Source organism: Silurus aristotelis (assembly GCF_946808225.1).
Source record: "Silurus aristotelis genome assembly, chromosome: 20".
Lineage (NCBI taxonomy): Eukaryota > Metazoa > Chordata > Actinopteri > Siluriformes > Siluridae > Silurus > Silurus aristotelis.
In genome coordinates this window covers 11,494,078-11,507,913 of record NC_139593.1, presented here as the reverse complement: position 1 = coordinate 11,507,913, position 13,836 = coordinate 11,494,078, and the positions used below count along the sequence as shown (strand labels likewise).

At 34.5% G+C, this 13,836-nt stretch overlaps 2 protein-coding genes across 2 annotated transcripts in view; one reads left to right on the top strand and one right to left on the bottom strand.

Moving 5' to 3' along the window:
* cfap58 (cilia and flagella associated protein 58) overlaps positions 1–4,537 on the bottom strand; it is a 60,879-nt gene extending 56,342 nt beyond the window's left edge. Inside the window, exons 1-4 of the mRNA XM_083523116.1 lie at positions 4,355–4,537; positions 1,332–1,613; positions 617–765; positions 8–164 (exon numbers count right to left, since the gene is read on the bottom strand). Of these exons, the coding sequence (XP_083379242.1) occupies positions 8–164; positions 617–765; positions 1,332–1,613; positions 4,355–4,360 (594 nt within the window). The 5' untranslated portion in view covers positions 4,361–4,537. The remainder of the gene's footprint in view (positions 1–7; positions 165–616; positions 766–1,331; positions 1,614–4,354) is intronic.
* Positions 4,538–7,247: 2,710 nt separating this feature from the next.
* Positions 7,248–13,836, top strand: part of neurl1aa (neuralized E3 ubiquitin protein ligase 1Aa) — a 91,218-nt gene continuing 84,629 nt past the window's right edge. Inside the window, exon 1 of the mRNA XM_083523124.1 lies at positions 7,248–7,509. Coding sequence (XP_083379250.1) covers positions 7,428–7,509 — 82 coding nt within the window. The 5' untranslated portion in view covers positions 7,248–7,427. The remainder of the gene's footprint in view (positions 7,510–13,836) is intronic.

Below are 13,836 nucleotides of genomic sequence, written 5' to 3'. Positions count from 1 at the left end.
AGAATACCTGAAAGATGGTGTCCTGGGCCTTCTTGATCACCTCCTCAGCCTCATTTTGCTTGGTTGTGGCCTTTTCCAAATCTTCTCGAAAAATCACCTGCTTGGAGAGAAGCTCATCTCTCTCATCTGTCAACTGTTTCTTGAGTTTCAATAGTTCACCCACACTGCAAAACAATAGCCCATTTGGAGGGGGGTTTTAGCATAGATGAAGCTTCAATTAGAAATTAGATGGCAGTTAGTTGACAGTTAGATCAGTTCTCAGTAAGTTGTGTACACGCTGTTTACATGAGCACGACTGAAGTCCATTTAACAGTTGGGTTCCAGGCTGCCACGCATACAGTAAAATGTAAATGATTACACTAATAAACAGCTTTCTTAACCTCAGCCATATTAGTGCTGAGCTCAGTCCACTTGTGATTGATATCAGTACTACATCTGAATTGAGCCTAATCCAGTTTATAGATTGAATATTAAAATAGCATATCTTGTATCATATTATATTTCAGAGCATGGTGTTGTTATGAGGTTTATTTATTAGCTACAAAAACAAAAGGTTTAACGAATGCAGAGCAGAATTTTTAGCTTTCGCCCAACTCTTTAGACTATGCACACTCACCTCTGAACATCAGCTGCTGATAGAAGAGCGCTTTGCTTGACAGCTGCCTTGAGATTATCTATTTCCTTTTGTAGAGTTTTATTTGTCTCTTGAGCTGCCTTCTCCTTTTCATGAGCCGCATCCACCATTTCCCAAGCCTTCTCGATTTCCTAAGAAACAAAAACATGTTAAAGCTCACATATATATAATAAGAAAAATAAATAAATGGTTACACTACGCATGCAAGCTGAGCTGAGATGCAGAGTGATCACATTAATTGTTTTGATTAACACTTCTCAAAAAGAGCACGCATAATTCTTCAGTAGTGTACTGACAGGCCTGCCAGTTTCTTTCTTGTTTGCAGTTGTGTCCCTTTTGCATGTGTATTTTTTGGCAACAGAATTTGGTTTGTAATGTTTTCTTATTTCAACTAGATTACCATTACATTATCAAGGACTGTCAATGACATCACTAAATGCATAAGGATTTAAACACTTTAATATCTCGTTCAATACGATGTACATGAATATTCCCAAGTGTATTCTCTATCCTTTTTTCCTTCATAATAAGCTTCTTATACAGCCTAATGAGCTCATAATGCTAGGTCATGCTGTTTGGTGGGAGGATGCTATAACATGGATTTATTCATACTCATAATCCCTGTGCATCTAGGATTAAAGCTTCAGCCATATTGTGTCCTTTTCACACCTAATCCATCTTCTTGCTTATACAATACCTTTTTTAGGAACATAATAGTGGTCTGGTCTTCATGAGACTGCTTGAGTGCTGCTTCTACTTTAACAGAATTGGATTTTATCTCTGCATTAAGCTCTCGGCATTTTGTCATCAGCCTCTTCTCGTTCTCCTGTGACTTCTTCAGGGCTGTCATTAAATTTGAATATTTCACATGGAAATTATCCAGGGTCTTCTCTCCTGTCATTTCATTTAACACTTCCTGGAATTCCTTCTCAACTGTTTCATATGGGCTCTCTTCCATTGCAAGCTTCTGGACTTTTTCCTACAATCAAAGCACATAAAAAAGTGCAAGTTAGTTTTCTGTATATATGAAAGCAGAAACACTGTATAATCCTGTAACAGTGATGCAGTAAGAGGAATTTGCTGTAAGTAAAACCTATAAATGATAATGGTTAAAAAACACATGCAGCATGAGATTACTTGCCTTTTTATATTTGTTTTGTGAGGCTCTGGAAAACATTAATCATATTAAAAACCATAACAAAAGGTTTTGTGAATATTGTGATATGAAATTACAAAATTGGCTCAGCCACACTAGTGAGACAGAGAGATAATTCTATACCATTACCCTAAACCAAAAAAATAATGCGTTGAACCAAATGTCATTAAAAATAAGTTTTGGGTTTATGATCAGCCAGAAAGCTTTGACCCCTTGGAAATATCATCCCAACATTTAAGATTTACATTTATCCTAGTTTATAATAGCCAAAAGCCTATTATAAAAGCCTATTACTGGAATGGCAAGACCAAATCATTTCGCATTGCTGTTAACAAGTGGCACTTGTCAATCACATGTTCCAGTATTTCTTTTTCTTTTGTATTTATACACTGTAATGTATATACTTTTATTATGTCTCTACTTTTTTATATATATATTTGCACATTTCTTTTTCTTTGCTGCTGTAACACAGATATTTCCCCACTGTGGGATGAATAAAGGTATATCTTATCTTATCTTCTCACCTAATAATTGTGTGATTTATTATAAATTGTGTGATTTCTATGTTTAAAATATAAGCATATTTTATCATATAAAAAGCATAAGCAAACAAAAGCTGAAAATCAAAACATGCTTAATTTTTTTTATCATAAAACCAAATGTCCATAGTTTAACCAAACACATTTTAAAAAGATGTAATCTTTAATAGTTTTAATAGTAGTTTAATACAGTGGATTGATGTTTTTTTTTTTTTTATTATTACTTTTTGTATTCTTTTAAAGTAAACAGTAGTTAATGAGACAAAAATACAAATAATTGTTGTTTGTTGATTACTGGTTTGTTTCTGGGGCAGCAGATCATATTTAATACAATGTAATTGGATGAAATTTTTGCTTGGTCATTGTTTTAAGATTAAATCATTTTAAAATAAACCTGATTCATTTCAAAAGTAATTCATAATATGATTTTAATCCATGTCATGACTAGTTTATCTGTCTATCGGGCTTTAGGTTAGTTATGGTTAATATCTTAACTACAAATGTTTGGTCAAAAAATGTGCAAACATTCAACAAATTTACTTCTAAGTCCTCTATTTGTTCATTGTGCTGCAGTGAACTGTCTGGAGAAAAGCTAGAAAGAGAAATTGTACTGGCTGCTTCATTATCATGTTTCCATAAAACTATTTTTTTTAAATCCACTTTGTAATGACTTAATGTCCTGCCTATTACTTTGCTCATCTCTATGGGTGCAAGATCACGTGCTAGATACAAACAGTTAACTTGTTATGAATTAAAGGTACAGTACTGTGCAAAAGTTTAAGGCAGGTGTGAAGAACTGCTGTTAAATAAGCATGTTTTAGAAATATATACATTTTAATTGTTTATTTTTTTAATCTATATCTTACAATATCAGTATCTAAATCAATTCAGTATTTGCTGTGACCACCAAACCAATTATACCGAACAGATGCTAATGATCATCGGTTTCATATTATAGTTGAAACAGTCATTAGCTGAAAATGAAACAGCTGTGTAGGAAGATTAAACTGGGTAAGGAGCCAAACTCTGCTATTAAATTGAGTTTGTGGAAGACAGTTTCATGTCAAAGGTCATACACCCTGGCAAAACAGCAACAAGACACAATGTAGATATACTGCATCAACAAGGCTTCTTCCAGAAAAGGACTTTAAAACAGAATAATGTTTAAAGATGTGTGTTTCAAGCTATTTTAAAGAAGCACAAAGAAACAGGCAATGTTGAGCACTGTAGACGCAGTGATCGGCCGAGGAGACTTAATGTAGCAGATGAAAAACACATAATTCCTACTTTTCTTCTACTCTGGAAAAGGTCTAGAGGTGCTATCAATGATGCAGCAAACTATAGGAACTGTGGAGCAGAAAAAATGGCAACAGGGGCTCAGGAATAAAAATTGAGAGTCTGAAATATTTGGGTCCAAAGAGCTGGAGAATAGTACAATAATGAGTGTCTAAAGGCAATAGTAAAGCATGGTGGAGGTTCCTTGCAAGTTTTGGGCTGCATCTGTGCAAATACGGTTGGAGATTTGGTCTGGATTAATGGGGTCCTGATCAATACAGGAAGATACTTAACCATTAAGTAGCACCATCAGGGAGGCATCTGATTGGCTCCAAACTTATTCTCCAGCAGGACAATGACCCCAAACATATATCCAATCTTATTAAAAATTAACTTCAGTGTAGAAAAGAATAAGGAGTCTTTAAAGGAATAGGAAACCCTGATCTCAACATCATTGAGTCTGTATGAGATTACATGAAGAGACAGAAGGATTTGAGGTTTTCCAAGATGTTCGGAACAAACCTACCATCTGAGTTCCTGTGCACAATATTTTGGTCACAACAAATATTGATTTAATTTGGATTTTTTTTTATATATATTATAAATATATTATATATATTTCTTTCTATTTATGAAAGCATTTTCACTTTACAGCATTTTCTCACACCTGTCAAGAACATTTACACAGTACTGGGCAGATCTATCGTCTATCTATCTGAGTAACACGTTAGCAGAAGATTATTCTCCTACCTCCATTATTCAAGTTTTCAGTGTTTGTTCCAAAACTGTTCCACGTCTCTAAATGAGGGAAATCTAAAAGTTTTTTATGTTTTATAAAACTGCACCGTTTCAAACACGACGTAAAGCTGTCAGTCTTCCCCGTTGTTCGGGATCTCGTTGTTTGGACTATGTTGCTACGCAACCGGGTGAAAGCCCCGCCCCCTTCCCCATCTCTTGCATACTAAAAGCTTTTCCTCGTGTCCCACAAGTTCTCTCTCGCACTGCATTCTGGGATGTCTTCATATGTTTGCAACCTAAAATACCGCTATTAAAAACAATTAGAAAAAGCTTTTATGTCGAGATTACGAGAAAACCAAAAAAAAAAAGAAAAATATTATAATGCATGGCATATTAGGACTTCATGTACAGTACATATGACATTCTTCAGAAAATCATCTGCAATGATGTTGCCTCTAGAACATTATCTTATGTTGAATACAGTGGTACCCCGGAACTCACGAATTCTTCCGAACACTTCCGAAAATCCGCGAATTTTCGACGCTACGGAAAATGTAAAGTAATGGGTAAAAGATGCATTATTTATCACTTAAAATGAATAATACAATAATGTGTTTTGAAAAACTATGAAATTTGTTGTTGAAAACACAGTTTAAAATGTTATTCCTAACGTTCCTGAACATTCAGTCACCTGCAAACAATGTTTATGTCAAGATCACGAGAAAACATGTCTATATTATTATTATTATTATTATTATTATTATTATTATTATTAACAATTATTAATTGTTTGTGTGTGTGTGTGTGTGTGTGTGTGTGTGTGTGTGTGTGTGTGTGTGTGTGTGTGTGTGAATGATTATGTGTGATTATTATAAATAGTGTGTGCATCTGTTATTGGCAGCTGTTTCTAAGATGCACACAGGATTTTACTTCCTCCTGATGAAATGAGCTGCAAACCACATGCAAAGCCAATAAAACAGCACATTACTTTTTTCTTCTTTTTTTTTTTGTATTTGTTGTTGTTGTTGATGATCTTTACACTAGGTGGCAGCTTTACACAAATCATTGGTCAAATATTGCGCACAAACCCTAAGTCAATCTCAATAACCACTCAGACAAGCTGAACATTTTAAGATGAAAATAAGTTTGTGTGTTAAACATTAACCTGTTCTATTATGTACAATATTTGTTGCATACTGTATATTAATGCTTACACCGTTATATACACTCACCAGCCACTTTTATAGAAGCACACCAAACACTGGACCGATGACAAGTATTAAAAAGGTCAGCTGATGATTTCTCCAGTATTCACCAGTCCAGTTTCTGTGTGCCTGTGCCCACTCTAGCATCTAAGGTTTGATGCTTTGTATGTTCTGAGTTAAATTTCTGCTCACTATAGCTGTAAAGAGTGATTATTTAATGTACCAGCAGTGTACTTAAAAGACAAGACGCAAAGAAATTAATTAAAAAAGAATAAAATATAAATCATAATGTAAAAGTAAGAGTATTGTGGGAAAGAATGGGAAAATACATTTAAAAGTTATATGCTTTGCATAGATGTAATATAAACAGTACACCTGTACAGTATACATCATATACAGTACATCCATAGCTATGCTAAGTTTTAGTAAGTACATTATATAGTGTTGCAGTTCTATAAAGTAGTACATCTGACTCCATACAACCATGCCACAGTTCTGTAATCACACTTGTTCAGATGTTTGATATGGACATTATCTGTAGCTCTAAATCTGCATTTGCTGGCACATAATCGGATGTCTGGATGATTGCATGAATGCCTAGTGCTACAGGTGTTCTAAGTAAAATGGCTGTTGGGTGTATTGTTCTACATTGGCTCATCTAATGATCATTTTAGGTAAATGTTCAAGATGTGTGAAAACTCCATAGATTTAAAAATGATAGTAAATACCCAGAATATTATTGTACACATATTTCAATAACAGGCTTAATATATAAAATAGTTACTATACCAGGCATGACATTAATACCACCAATCAGGTATAACATTATGACCACCTGACTAATGTGACTAGTGTGTTGGTTCCCCTTTTGCTGCCAAATAGTCCTGACACATCGAGCATTAACAGTATTAACTTTTTCAGCAATTTGAGCTACAGTAGCTCATCTCTTGGTTCAGATCATACAGGCCAGTTTTCGCTCTCAATGTCCATGTGTCTTGGATGCCCATTACCCTGTTGCCAGTCCACCATTGTTCCTTCCTTGGACTACTTTTTATAGATAATTGATAGATAATTTGATAGATACTGACCACTGACCACACTTTTGGAGATGCACTGACCCAGTTGTCTAGCCATCACAATTTGGTCCTCGTCAAACTCTCTTAAATCCTTACACTTAATCATGGCACCTGTTTGTAGGTGGGATATATTCGGCAGCAAGTGAACATTTTTTTCTTAAAGTTGATGTGTGAAAAGCAGAAAAAAAAGGCATTCGTAAGGATTTGAGTGAATTTTTACAAGGCCAAATTGTGATATTAGACAAGTTAAGGCTGTTTTCAGGACTGTAAAGTCAACAAAATATTAGGCAGGTGGTCATAATGTTATGCCTGATCGGTTGTCAGTTATATCTGGTCGGTGTATAATCTGTATAGTTTGTCATGCTTAGTAAATTAAACTTGGGAAAGACTTAAACTCGCTACAGGTTTGCATAGAGCTCAAGAAACTGAAGTTATATACACATTCCATCTTATTTAATTAAGGTAATTTTTACACACGCATATATACTACAATAATGTTGTATCATCTATTACATTAGATCTCCTGAGTAACGTGTCTAATCGCAAACGCATTAACGCTTAAACCATCTCTCTTTTTCTCTTTTCCATTCCTATTTTTCTTTCTCTCGACTTCAGCGCGTGCTCGTCTGTACAGCCTGTAGAGCGCGCGCCTCCGACTCCCTGCAAATCGCGCACTTCCGGATAATCACTGATCACCGCATCTACTCCACACTCTTGTGGAGTGGTAAAAAAAAATAGACCTTAGTGATATAAAAGTCTTAATTTTCTTGCCGATTCGAAGGAAGTTGGTTTTACCTCTAGGTCATGGGAAACAGCGTGTCCAGGATCTCACCTCTCCGGAGAGAACATCAGAGCAGATTTCACAGACTTCACAACTACCATAAAGGTCAGATACTTTCGTGTTCATTCTTACTTCTATACATTATGTCGGAGTTTTATTTGTATTTTATTATTATTATTATTATTATCATTATTATTATTATTATTATTATTATTATTATTATTATTATTATTATTATTATTCCTGTATTTTTGCATGATTGGATGCGTCTCAGTAGAGCCTGGGCTGTTATGTCCTTATTCGTTGCATTGATCTGCTTTCCATGCTTCCTGACTCTCTTACCTTGACAGCTTGTTGCATGCTGTTGTGTTTTATGTTCATTTGGTGGTGCTGAAGGACAGCGCTCGCGCTGGGGAAGCAAATGAGACAAAGGTTGCCAATTTTTTTAAGTGATTACAAACAGGACATTGACTGTCTCGGAGGGTTTCAGTGTAACCATGCCATACTTTATTCACTGGGAAATCATTTATGTTAATAACTACCATGTGATATATGTGATATACATGTACTGTGTATATTATGAATGCACTGTAAAATACTGGCTTATATGTAACCCAACTTGAGTCATTTCTTTAGTGCTACTTCAGGATGGAGCAATGGATAGCAAATTGCTGCCTAGTGATCCTAATTGGGGTACACACACACACACACACACACACACACACACACACACACACATATATATATATATATATATATATATATATATATATATATATATATATATATATATATATATACACAGTATATATATATATATATATATATATATATATATATATATATATATATATACACAGTATATATATATATATATATATATATATATATATATATATATATATATATATATATATATATATATATATAATATATATATATATATATATATATATATATATATATATATATATATATATACCAACATGTACCTGTATAAACCACCATTTTAGCAACAGACAAAGATGTTCTATTAGTCCGTAATGGAAACCATTAGACATTGCATGCCAGCTATAGAAGGCAGCAAATTAACTGTAGAGACCCCCAGGGACTATTAGTTTCCATTAAAAGCAAAAAAATTCCTATTACAACCATTTTAATGAGGGCTTACTGACAATAATGTGTGCTGGGTCACATACGCAAATTAGCACAACGGCAGATGTTCAATCAAGATTCTCTATTTTTCTCTCCTTTCAGCAAAACATGCACATATTGTAGGTGGCTTCACGATTTTAAATTGTTGCCCTGTGATTGGGAAAGTGTCCTGTCTATTGATGTATGCTTCCACTTTGTGCCAACTTTTACTGGGATTGGTTTTGGATCCACCATGACTTTGATCCAGATAAAACTGATACTGTGAATGGATGATTGAATAAAGTTTGATTTTACTTCTCCTACTTTTATTTTTACATTCTCTATGGATTTGTGTTTTATCCACTGATGTTGCAGCAACATAAAAAACATTTTGTCACATTCCACTTGAAGTATAAAAAAAAAGTAATGACCAAGCCACTCAGTATATTAAGCAGACAAAAAGTTAGATTATCACAAATATAAAAAAACGGAGAAAGAACCACATTTGTGCACAAAGTAAGCTCCATGAAGTTGTGGTTGGAGAGGAAGATCTTAAGTGTCCTGCTGAAGAGCTCTGATCTAAATTCTTTTGAACACATTTGGGATGAATTGGAATGCTGACTGCAGCCCAGGCCTCCTAAATCTACATTAGTACCTTACTTTAGTAACACTCTTGTAGCTGAATGAGCAGAAATCTTCACAACCACTCTTCAAAATGTAGTGAAACATCTTTCCCGAAGAGTAAAGAGTATTATAACAGTAAATAAGGACTACATGTGGAATGGGATGTTTAAAAAGCACATACAAATCTTACTGCCAGGTGTCCTTACATATTTGTTTATAGTGTAACTCATGACAAATAAAATTCATGTTGTCTAATTTAGAAAGACATTGAAATCTACCAGGACACAAAGGTTGCTAAAAGCATTTACTGTGTTGTTGTCTTACATATTAATAAATAAATAGTTACTAAGTTTTGACAACAATGTGTAGTATAGAAGGCAGTAGATATCCAGCAATAACAGTTAATTGTGCTTGTACATTAATTTAAAAATAATATACTATTTTCAGTCTGTTTATTTATAACAGTAGCTCTTGTAGGTAATTTCATTCATTCTTTAAAAATTTTTAGAAGTTTTCATCAGCATTGAGCATGAATTGTAAAGATAATACACTGCTGATTTGTGAACTCTCTGAATTATGTATTCATAACGTCATCCTGCTGGCAGACGTGATGATAATTGCGGCCTTCATTAGCATGTAGTCATTATATTTAAATGAAGGGGTGACAAAGGGAGGAATAATAAGTAGAAGCTTTAACAAGACACTGATTTGTCACTCTCTAGCATGTGGATTCAGGGCCAGAAAGGATTTTCTCAGAGGTTAATACTTCAGATATTTCCATTGATGATGAAGGGCATGAGGCTGCATAAGGCAGGGAGGCTTAAAATGAGTTCATTAAAATATTATTGATTGATAAATGGGAAGTAACAAAATACAAATACTTGTTACTGTACTTAAGTAGACTTTAATCTGGTATCCCAAGTTTACTCCAATCTTAATTTTTCTGACAACATTTTACTTTTAATCATTAAATTTTTTACACAAATACCTGTACTTTCTACTTATAACATTGTCAACCAAAAAAACCACAGAGTGATGGTTTTCAAGAATTTGATAAAGACTTTTTTTCAGCAATAAAAATTCCAATCTCAAGATGATAACAGTCATCTGGAGACCTACCTTAACAGTCCCGCTGACACAACGGAGGTACTAAAGTATTTTTCTGCAGTATGCCACTTGTCATTAAGACTTCACATTCCACTTCCAACCTCAGTTATGTTTGATTGACTGTTCAGTACCACAGGACTGATTTTCAACACCAAAAAGAACATGTGTGAATTAAAAGTACTTTGAAAATAGAGAATCTTGATTGAACATGAAAAGAACTTGTAAACTTGAAACATAATCACCTCATCTGTTTGGGTTCTACACATAATTTAATAGTGTGTATTCAAATGAACCCAGCACCCATTGTGCTATTTATGCATGTGGTCTATGCCTTGCCGCTACAATTTTGATTCTCAGTTTTTGCCACATGTTTTTAGTGCTGATGGTGCACAAAAGAATATTTAGTCTTCAGGACAAATTGATCAGGCCAGTGAAAATACTTTTGTCTGGAATGTCTCTTAATTTTAATTTCTTTAGTATTAAGTTGTCATCAGATACCTGACAGGTTTAGCCAGATAGTTGTTATAGAACTGGTAAACAGGTAAAGTATCAGGTATAATATGCTTGCATTCAACTTTTCTCTTTTTGGACTTCAATAATATTTACAGTATAACTCACCTCATTTTTGTAAAACAATAATTTTGAGTTGTTTTCAAGGACAAGAGGTAGCATCACCCTACAATCTACGATTTGGCCTTGGTGGTGGCAAATAATTTTTCATGTCATCTTCGTCTTTTCTCTGCTTGTGTTCTATATGGTGGTTGTTCAGCCCAGATACATTCATTATATAACAAAATTTGTATTTTTTTTTGCATTAAGATATTAATATGGTGTGAGGTCCTGTTACCGAAGTGACAATAAATCAGTTCATAATAATGAATAATTTTTACTTAAGTACATGTTAGAGCTTATACATCTTTGCTTTATCTTGAGTAAAAAAAAAGTGTAGTCATTTGGATGTCCAGATTATGACCATTATGACCAAAAAAGTCCAAACCCCTGACCTATATGTAGAATGAAGAGGGCATTTATATGTTGATGTATAACTTGACATCCAAAAGCAAAATCTCTATTATATATATAATATATAATATCTCTATATATCTCTATTTTTTGCAGACTACCATTAAGTTTCCACAGGCTTTCTGCTCAAATGTTTTGTGGATTTCAGGCGCTAGTTAAAAAAAAAAATAAGATACAGCTAATTATTGATTTCTAAATGTCTTTTAAACCAAGTACTGTTGTTTAACTGATTCATTATGATTAGTCAGAGGACATTGAATAATTTTCTATAACAACATGCATAAGTGTGTGCAGTGTGTATTTGTTGATATTGGGAAGTTTTCTTTGAGGAGACACAGATTTATTTGCATTATTGTAATGAGACTCTACTGCCAATGCTTAAAGGTGGTAAAGTTTTCAGGAACAAGGTAGAATTTTTGCGCTCCATGATAAATATACCTGATAAATTTTTAAAACTTTTTTGTCATTTCCTGTTTAATAATTTTACAATTATAATCATTGGCAAATATCTGTATATGATTAATGAAGCATGTCAGGAAATGCTGTTATAAGAAGTAAAAAGTTATTTTGCTATAACTATATGCCCCATCAGGTTTTATCTCTTACATAACAAATAATCAGTTTAAACAGTCTGACAACTTATGGTCATTTGTTTTGGAGTTGGGGCCTCCATAACCGTAACAAACGTGTACACTAGTTCACCAATCAAGATTGACAGCATAAGACTAGGCTCTTTGTCTATTGGATATACAACTGTTACTCACCTGAAGTTGAACCAGTTAATATCACTGTTTAAATGTGGGTGCCCACCCTGCACATGTAGAGCTGGTCCAGATGATCAGATGATTAATATTTTTCTTCTCATTAACTCTCGACTTTTTCAACCTACCACAGGTGTGTTGCAGCACATTCTCACCCCACATTGTCACATATCGACACTGTGGACGTTGCGTCCGACAGCGTCCACATCCGACGCCGAAGGTACCCCCTTCGCGTCGCTTTTCGACATAGAGAGACGGTACCTCCCTTCGCGTCGCTTTTCGACGCAGATGGATGAAAGCCCCTGTGCTTCGCTTTGCAATGCAGAACACTGTCCTATACACTTAATAATTTATTATCTATTATAATAAGTGTATAGGATCAATTTTACAATTTCGAAAAATCCTGAAGATGACCGTAACCCTAACCCTAACCCAAACCCTAACCCGAACCCTAACCCTAACCCAAACCCTAACCGTAACCCACAAATGGGGTCCCGTCCATCTGCGTCGAAAAGCAACGGGAAGGGTTTCCCGTCCCTCTACGTCGAAAAGCAATTCGAAGGGGGTACCCTCGGCGTCGGATGTGGACGCCGTCGGACGCAACATGCACAGCGTCGATATGTGACGATGTGGGGTGCGAATGTGTTGATGTAGGCTAGCTTACGAAACTAACATCAAGCACAGCTAAAGGCAGTAGTGGTAGGCTAGCATGGACGAGACAGTGAGTCAGCGATGTAAACATGAAAACAGAGACATTCCTGATGACCTGATCATCATCATCATTTCTCTGCTTGTGTTATATATGGTGGTTGTTCAGCCTAAATACATTGAATAGGTAACAAAATGAGAATTTTGTATTAATATAATCATATTATGTGAGGTCCAGTTTCCAGTGTGACACTAAAACAGGTAGTAGTAATAGCTATAACTTTTTTACTTTAAAACAGTCTTTTGAAACATGAGTATTTGTACTTCTACTTAAGTGAAAGATGTGTGTTCTTTTGCTATCTCTGGTGATGACAGGGTTGTGGATGATTAAAATGGTTAAAAATTATATTTGTATCAAGTGTTTTTTTAAATGTCTAGAACCAACCCTGAATAGGCCTCTTTTAAATATAGAAGCTTTCATTAAAGTCAAAGGAGGCTATACCAAATATAATATATCTGAAATGTATATAATCATCACAAATATTCTACTTTTTACCCAAGCTGTTTAAAATATTATTTGTAATGATAAGTTCTGTATTAAATAGTAGCCCTAGTGATTTTATATTTTGGGGTCCCATTGTATGTGTATTTGTGAATGATGGAGAATGCCAGTGTTTAAGTTCATTCAATACAATAAATAATTCTTAATAGGATAGTACCTAGACTTCTTACCTAACCATTCAACTTGTCATAGTGTTCAATCTAAAGCGTTTAATGGTTTAATATGCTTAATGGTTTTAATAAATTTTGCTATGTGTGCACTGTAGCATCATCAAGGCAGCTTATATCCTCCAAGTCAGGTTTTCTCTGCAACACAAAATAGCATGTACCGTTCCCATGGCGATTGCCATTAAGTGCAATGTTAGACCAATAATCAGAGGAAACAGTTGGCAATAAAATGACAGAGCTGCATGTTTCTGATTCCAGGCACACACTTTTGCTTATTCACATAAAAACAAAAATACAATAACTTCAGTATATACCATATAATTTCGCCTCAACATTGTGTGCCTCTCCTCAACTATAATCTTTTTATCTGTTCTGCCCTTTCTCCTTATAATACAACAGTATTTAT